Here is an 8,672-nt window from a genome sequence, read left to right on the forward strand (position 1 = left end):
CTAATCCGTACGGTTTTTTTTTTTTTTTTTTTTTTTTTTTTTTTTTTTGTGTAATCCATGATAGATTTTTTTGTAATACTTGATCGATTTTTTTGTAATCCATGATCGAATTGTTTTTGTTTTTTTGTAATCCATGATCGAATTTTTTGGTTTTTTGTAACCCATAATAGAATTTTTTGTAATCCATGATCGAAATGTTTGTTTTCTTTTCTTGTAATCCATGATCGATTTTTTTGTTTTTTTTTTTTTTTTTGTAACCCATGATAGAATTTTTTGTAATCCATGATCGAATGTTTTGTAATACATGATCGAAATGTTTGTTTTTTTTTTGTAATCCATGATCGAAATGTTTGTTTTTTTTTTTGTAATCCATGATTGAATTTTTTGTTTTTTGCTTTTTTTGTAACCCATGATAGAGTTTTTTGTAATCCATGATTGAATTTTTTGTAATCCATGATCGAATTGTTTTTTTCTTTTTTTGTAATCCACGATTGAATTTTTTGTTTTTTTTTGTAATCCATGATCGAATTTTATGTAATCCATGATCGAATTTTATGTAATCCATGATTGAATTTTTTGAAAATTTGTGATTTTTTTTTTTTAATCCATGATCGAATTTTTTTTTGTAATCCATGGTAGAATTTTTTGAAAATTTGTGATTTTTTTTTTAATCCATGATCGATTTTTTTGAAAATTTGTTTTTTTTTTTTTTTAATCCATATTATTCAAAGAGATAATGAGAGAGATGATGATTCTGAGGCCACCCTATCCCAGCCATATTATTCACATATTGAGTCCCAACAGCAACAGTGTAGGGATGAACACGAAATACTGTAAATTAAATACTGAATGGCGGTTCATGCAGGGAAAGAACATATCAATATTCGCATATTCATTCAAAAACATGAAAATTCTTAATGGAGTACCATCATTTTTTATTGAATTCCTAAAAAAAAATATTTATAATAAATTTTAATAATTTTTTCGAATTTTTTTTAAGCTTTATTCTGACCGATTCACCCGATTCCCGATCCGGATCTCTGATTCGCTGATCCGGATCGGTTTTTTGGAAGCCCGATCGGGATCACTGATCCGTTTTTTAAACCATTGCTTTATACCCAAAAATAAATAAATAATAATTTTGAGCTCTTAAAATTGTAGTTCTTATTGCGAATGAAAGGACGGTCTAGAGTTATATATAGTTTAATTGAGAGCTGTCGTGACAGACTTCTGGGGTCCGTCAATGATTTAGGAATGGACAGTTCCATCAAATACCTTTTTAGCTTCAAAACACTATTCATTATTAAGAGAGCCTCTCAGCAAAAAAAGCCATAGTCCACTGGGGTCATGGCCGTCAAAATGGGACTACCGATGGTGGAGATCTATTGGAAGCCACCAAAAGAGAATATGAATTCAAGGGTGGGTCAAACACCCTCCCATCATGGTGCATTATATGATTGGGCAGTCACGATGAAAATGGACTATGGTTTCCCATAGTGCACCATACTTGTACTACTGTTGCTTCCATTCCTATTTTATATCTGAATAGAGGATGTAGTTTCTATAACCCTATGCTCTATGGGGAAAACAGGAAAGCCTCCCTTGGATTCTGATTGTAAAGTACTTTGGGTATCGTAAATCTCCATAATGGTTCTAAAATCAATTTTTAACATTAATTAAGAAATTTTTTGAATCTCAAAAAATGCTACTGATCATGTTGATCCGTAAAACAATTATTTTTAACGTGAAACGGATGGTCTAGATAATTTTTAGGGTTTGAAATCTTTTTTATTTTTATTTTTTTGACAACCATAATAGTGAAGATGATCGATTTGGAAGTTTTTTTTATGCCATAATTGCAATTTTTGATGAGTTTTGGGGAGGCTTATTTGGAGAGGGTTGTTGTCCTATCAAATAATTTTTCTTGAATAAAACCCTCTAACCTATAACATAACTAATCTGCACCCAAAATTCTCTACATTTTTTTTAGGGAGAAACTATTGATCGTTTATATATAGTGGTCAAAATTATTCTTAAATTTGAAAATAGTTGGTTGTAAGAGCGTCTTTAAGTAGACATGAAATTCGAAAAAACAAAATTCTTCAGACTTCGTAACTCATCCTAAACTATCTAAATTAACATCTAATGAGTAAAAATGATTATATATACAAAAGATATATTATGTCTTTTTAGACCATCCCTTTTCTTTATTACATGGGCAATGCCCCCTAATGTATTTTATTCCTGTATCCAACGCGCTTTGGCACAATCATGAAATCTCTCTCTCTCTATCTTAAATTTACATTGAGCTTTTGACGCCCCAGGAAATGATATTTACAATCTCCATGACAACAATCACCTATGCATTTTATAATATAAAAAAGGAAACAATCCCTATCCATTTTGGGCCCATAACTCCATTTTTCTACATTACTTTTTGTCTTGAAAAAAAAATATCGACAAACCCTTCCCACCAGAGTCTACCCTACCCGGACTTCTCCAACCCTTTCTCTCCTAACTCGCTTGACCAGCCTCGTCACGCCCTATTTCATTTCATTCGCCAATGTTTTTAAAACATATATATATATATATATATATATTTTGAAGAAGCATCACTGTTTTACCACTACCACTACTTAATCCCAGTTGTAATTGTAGCTGTAATACATAATAGAAAATAGTTTCAATTTTATACTATTTAAGTAAGGTGCACCTCAAAAATCCTACATTTATGTGTTAGAGAACCCGATCTCAACTTAGAGATATTCGAGATATAGAGACGTGAAGAAAAAAACAAGATTTTCAAATTAAAAAAATAGTGCATCTTGTAACAAGTTTTACAGACAGCCTATTTTTAATATGAGAAATGACCTTGTGAGCCCATGTGCATAGAATCTTAAAAGATCATCATTAAATTTGACACAGATCTTTACATATTCATGTGATAACTTTTATGTGGGAAAGACCGGTAAAATCATTACTTTTTTACGATATTCAAATCCATTTATATTATTTTTAAAATTTAAAATTTTATAACTAGGGATCAATATAGATTTTCAAGTGTTCCGACAATGAAACAACATCTCTAAACAAATTTTAGATATAAGCCTTATTTCTAGAGGCAACCTTCCAAAAACATCACCCAAATAATACAACTCATAAGACTCCCTCCCTTTTCCCTCTTTACGGTGTGTGACATTTTTTAATTAATTATAAATTATGAATAATAACAATAATGATGAAATAGTTAGCTATAACCGGTTTCACACATTTGGGGTCCTCCCCCTCCTTTCACTGTCGGTAATGGGGAGATTCTAATCACAATAAAAAGCAAGCAGCGCTTCCGTTTCCCTCATGTGTTAGGGGGTGGTGTCGGGTGGGGTGGAGCTCCTCCAAGTTCATGGATCGCGTTTCTCTAACACCTGCCGACGCCTGGCTCTCCACGCCTCAACCTTGGCCTTATTACCAAACCAAGGTAACTACCCTTTCATTCCCTTGAATCCACGAACAATGCCCAACTCTCTCTCTCTCTCTCTTAAATGTGATCTCAGTATGAAATCTGGTTATTCAGCTTCTCTCTCTAAATGATGTGAAATCTCAGCTTTTCTCTCTCTTAATGTGATCTTAGTGTGAAATCTGGTTATTCAGCTTTTCTGTCTAAATAATGTGAAATCTCAGCTTTTCTCTCTCTTATTGTGAAATCTGGTTATTCAGTTTCTCTCTCTTAACATTGTGAAATAAAGCCGTTCAATTTCACTAATGGCTCTCTTTCTCTCTCTAGAGTGTCGAGGAGCTGAAGCAGTCCCTAATGTCCGCTGTATTAGAGCTTGAATCCACGCAAATGGCGGCCCGAGAGGAGCTCCGGAGGGGCGAGGAGGAAAGAAAGCGCCTCGCTTTACTCCTCAAAGCCACCTGTGTAGAGAGAGATGAAGCCAAAGAAAAATGTCTGCAACTCCGCCAGACCCTCCTCCACAGCACCATCAACGAAAACATGGGCCTCCAAAACCTGGCCGGATTCTCTGACAACTCCCCGCAAAATTCTGCCGGAAAATCCCACAAGGCTGGGGACTCCAATTCCAACACCACCGACTGTGAAAGCATCACATTCGTCTCCTCTTCTCCTAATCAATCCATCTTCCATGACTTCGACGACCCACTTGAATCTGACCCACCATTGCCGGAATCCAGCAAAGCATCACTGGAATCCGGTACCCAACAATTGCCTGAGAAAGGGAAGCTGTTAGAAGCGGTGATGAAAGCCGGACCGCTCTTGCAGACACTGATGCTGGCCGGCCCTCTTCCTCAGTGGCGCCACCCTCCGCCCCCTCTCGACTCCTTCGACATCCCCCCCGTTGGGGTTGGAATTGGGATCCCAAACAACAATTCTTCTCCTTCATCAATGGCTATGGCTAAGAAATGGCCATTATCCTCCTCTTGTGATTACAGCATGGCCCAAGCACACCCCTCAAAGCACCAGAGGCTGGCTTAGCAGCTGCACATGTTTTCTTTCTTAGGACCCCTGAATCGGCTTTTGATAAGGTAACAAACATTGTACTATATGCTTAATTTCCTGACTATAGCCGCCTGCTTCTAGTGTGGAGAGAGAGAGAGAGTGAGGAAGTGTTTTGGACCTTAATCATTTTTATTGATTTGTTAGGTTGAAAGAGGTGGATTTATAATTAACGTGATTTTAGTTGCTGAGCTTCATTGATCCTTTCACTAATTGGCTTGTGAATGAATCTAAATTTCCATGTTTCTTTTTTTTTCTTTTTTTTTTTATTCTTCAGTGGTAGGATTAAAAGTTTTAGCAAGAAGTATTGCAATCATCAGTTCCTTTACCAATCACGCCCAAGCCCAATTACTTCCTTTTTTTTTCAGTTTTTTTGGATATCTTTATAAAATTTTTAACTTACTTTTTTCTTTTTCTTTTTTTCTTTTTTTTTTTTTCCCTCGTGGATCACTCGAGATTTGGACCCTTACCCTCGGTGAGAATCGAGTCCGAGAGTTCGAGACTTCGTCACAGGGTCAAGTGATATGGGAATTGGTTGATGGACCAAAAACCTCTTAAATTAGTGTTGTCAAGTCCAAGATGATCACTATTAGTCTCCTCAATAAACGAATTTGATTTTTAGCTAAAAACCAGCAGCAATAGATTCGGACTTTAGCCGTCTTTTGGACGTCTAGATGAAGTCCTTTCGCAGACGCGACAAAAGCAATGGATTGGATTGGATTGGATTGGGTGTGAGGTAACACACTCCATCCATCCGTAAACCTTTGCTCGGATATACATGTGAGTCTACATAGTCCATATTCCAAGTTTGGACAATACTTCACTATTTTAGTACAATACTTTTTTTTTTTAGATATGAAATATTATACTGATATTTATGGTATTTATACCAAAAAAAAAAAAAAAAAAACAGGAAGCAGTTTCTATTTGGTATGGGCTCTATGAAAACAAGAAACGCCTCACCATATATCATAGGAAAGCACTTTAGGCTGTGAACACTTATTTTTCGGTGAAATGGACGGTTTGATAGTTTCTAGAACCTTATATTTGGCTAGTAGAAAATATTAAAATGTACGCAAGCTTTCCCTCTTTTCAATAGAGAAATATGTACATTGGAATAAAAGACTAAAAAATAGAGTTCATATTTGGAAAAAGTTTATATAGGTTGCAACCTTAAAATGTAGAATTACATATGCACCTCAAAAATCCATTGGAAAATATTGTTTTAATGTCAAAAAAAATCTCTAATTGATCATCTTGACATCAATATGTATAAATATGAAAAAACAAAATATTTTGAGTCTTAGAAATTGTGCATCTTGCAATACATTAACTAGACCGTCCATTTTCAAGATTTTCATATGTTTATAGATCTACTTTATTTTAACCATTTTTGGAGTTTAAAAATTTATAATTGAATGTAAGAATATATTTTAAGATAACCCTAAAAATATTTTTCATCAAAACTACATGTTATGATAAAATTCGGTGGTGACACCCTTGATATTTTAGATGAGCACAATATTGTATCATAGTGAGAGCCAAAGTCCCCCCACCCCGTTTTGTTAATACAAAGAAAGGTTTTATCTTTTTGAATCTCTCTTTTTCTTTTACCAACTTTTAGCGAAAGACTAAGAAAAAATTGAAAATCGAATCTTTGGTTATTACCTTTGGTTGGTGTAGGATATTATTTTTGCTTTTCTTTTCTTTCCTACTGTTATTCATTTTTGTCCCCACATTTCCCTTATCTTGGACCCTTGGATTCCTTTCTGGCAAAGCATGCGTTCACAGGATAATCGATGATGTTTCACTATAATTTTCTAGTGGCATATTCTTGTGATTTGAGATAAAAGGGTGTATTATAGATGATCGATGTATGGTTTGGTATAATATAACATCAGAGGCAGATCGTTGTGTCTTCTCAATAACGAAGGGTGCAGATTGCTTGTAGTTCGATCATCTTTATTACAAGGCGATCACAACTAGTACGACTCATGGTTTGGGGTGGGTCATGATGTTCGAGAGTTTTTTTTTTGGGAATTTTGTGTCTATTCCATGATACTCTCATAACCACCCATTTTGAAATTTCAGAGACAAGAATAATTGTGTTCTTTTTATGCAAAAGGTAAATGGTCTCTTTGTATATTTCCTTTAAAATATTACTGCTTGTGTCCCAATAAAATATACCATACATCAATGGTGTACATCATACTTGAGGAAGGACAAAAAAAGAAATATACCATACATATGTTGTGCATGATATGTTGTATGCCACAAGATTATCCGCCATCTACTGAAACGGGGGGTGAAGATAAGGGTTTGTATACTCTGATACCACTTATTATTGATACAAGGAGGTCACATTTAGTACTAGCCATTGGATGTTAAATTGGATGGTTTGGGATGTATCATAAAATTGAAATTTTTTTTAAATTTTTTTTAAATCTAATCAATGACACTCTTATAAAACAAATCGATTTAAAATTTGACGGACAAAAACATTTGTGACCCTCTTGTCCAAATGTAAATGATTTTTTTGTGTATTATTTCTTATGATATTTGGGTGAATGCCCATCATTGGAACCTGTACCCAATCTAATCATTCATCATCACAAACCAATGGTAGATGCCTAAATAGTGTATCATATAATCTTCTCTGCGTCGAATGGTAAAATGGAGATTTACTTTGCTGGTTAAATGTCCACTACAACAGTATATTGGGAACCATGGCCATCCACCGTTTATGATCACCAATGGGCGGTGGATATCGAAACTTCGTTCATTTATCATCACCAATGGGCCGTGGATATTGAAATTTCGTTCATCTATCATCACCAATGGGCGGTGGATATCGAAACTTCGTTAGTTGTTTGGTGAAACATGATATTTTCCAACTCCCAAGATTGTTAATTTAAAACCAAATTTATAGAAGGTAAGAAAGGAAAAGGTGAGACAAATATGTCCAAGGAAAACGATTTGTCTCGGACAACTTCCATCTTCAAAGTTCAAACAAGCCGACATCGCTCATTTTCACATATCTACCCACCAAACACACACACTTTCTATATGTAGAGCGATATTTTAGTGAATTTCACGAAAGTGGTGATAGCTTTGTATGTGTTTTAATTTCTAACCACTGTTATTTTATTTTTATTTTGATTTTTGTGTATGGCAAGTAAAATTCAATGAGATAGTGATGAGTTACTAGGATAGATAAAAACGTGAAATAACAGAGGAGACAAAGGGGAAGAGCTCCCATGTAGAGAGACAAAAAGAGAGAGAATAGATGAAATAGGTGAAATAGGACGAAAGGGAGCAAAAGAAATAGAGAGCTAGGATGATGTTGCCTCTTTGGCTAAATGATCAGCATCTCCATTCCGCTCTCTGTTAATATGGTTGAAAAGTACTTCTCTACCCTGCAGAGCTTGTACATTCTCATCCATGATAGAAATCCAAGCCCAAGGTACATTCTCTGGGTCGATGCACCATGCAACGTTTGTAGAGTCCCCTTCCCTTCTAGCCACGGTGTCACCATGGCATAGTGTTAGACAAACAGGCCGGGTCGAACTGGACCCAGCCGGGATACACCCATGGACACATCCCATTAAGCTCAATTTTGGTGGTTAAGTTCTCATGTTTGATGAAAATTCACAAAATAATTATTTAAAAACTCTAAAAACTAAAAAATTATTTGTAATGTGTTTTTATAGGTTTTCTACTATTTCAGCAAAGATTAGAAGATATTTTGGTTTAATACTTACATTTTGCAATTTTCCTTTTTTTTCAGATTATTTCTAAAATAACCTTGGTCATAATTTGATTTTCAAAATATATTTTTCCACTGCTTTTTTAACCTTATTTAGATGCATTTTGTTTAGTTTATTTTATACATATTCTTCATATTTTTCGAGGTTTTTTATATTTCATATTTTTTACACATTTTTTTGCCTAGCCAATACCTGCTCGACTGAAGGTAGATACCCAGGTTGGATCGAGGTAACTTGGACCCCTCTCATGGTGGGGTTCTGCGACCGGGTCGTGCAGTTCTACACTGCTATAGCATTGTTCCCATTTTGATTTTCCAAAATAAGAAATAAATATGTTCTACAAAATATCCAAAAAGATGTTTTTTTTTTTTAGCTAAATATTAAGAAAGATTTGG

General features: G+C 34.7%; 1 protein-coding gene across 1 annotated transcript; it reads left to right on the plus strand.

Moving 5' to 3' along the window:
- The first annotated feature begins 3,354 nt into the window (after window positions 1-3,354).
- On the plus strand, window positions 3,355-4,707 carry LOC18426050 (uncharacterized). Its single transcript, XM_006830581.4, has 2 exons — window positions 3,355-3,475; window positions 3,782-4,707. The coding sequence occupies exons 1-2, from the start codon at window positions 3,401-3,403 to the stop codon at window positions 4,487-4,489; spliced, it is 783 nt and encodes a 260-aa protein (XP_006830644.1). The 5' UTR covers window positions 3,355-3,400; the 3' UTR covers window positions 4,490-4,707.
- Window positions 4,708-8,672: the final 3,965 nt, after the last annotated feature.

Source organism: Amborella trichopoda, chromosome 7 (genome assembly GCF_054954075.1).
Source record: "Amborella trichopoda isolate Santa Cruz 75 chromosome 7, AtrichopodaSantaCruz75HAP2 v2.0, whole genome shotgun sequence".
In the NCBI taxonomy this organism is placed as follows: Eukaryota; Viridiplantae; Streptophyta; class Magnoliopsida; order Amborellales; family Amborellaceae; genus Amborella; species Amborella trichopoda.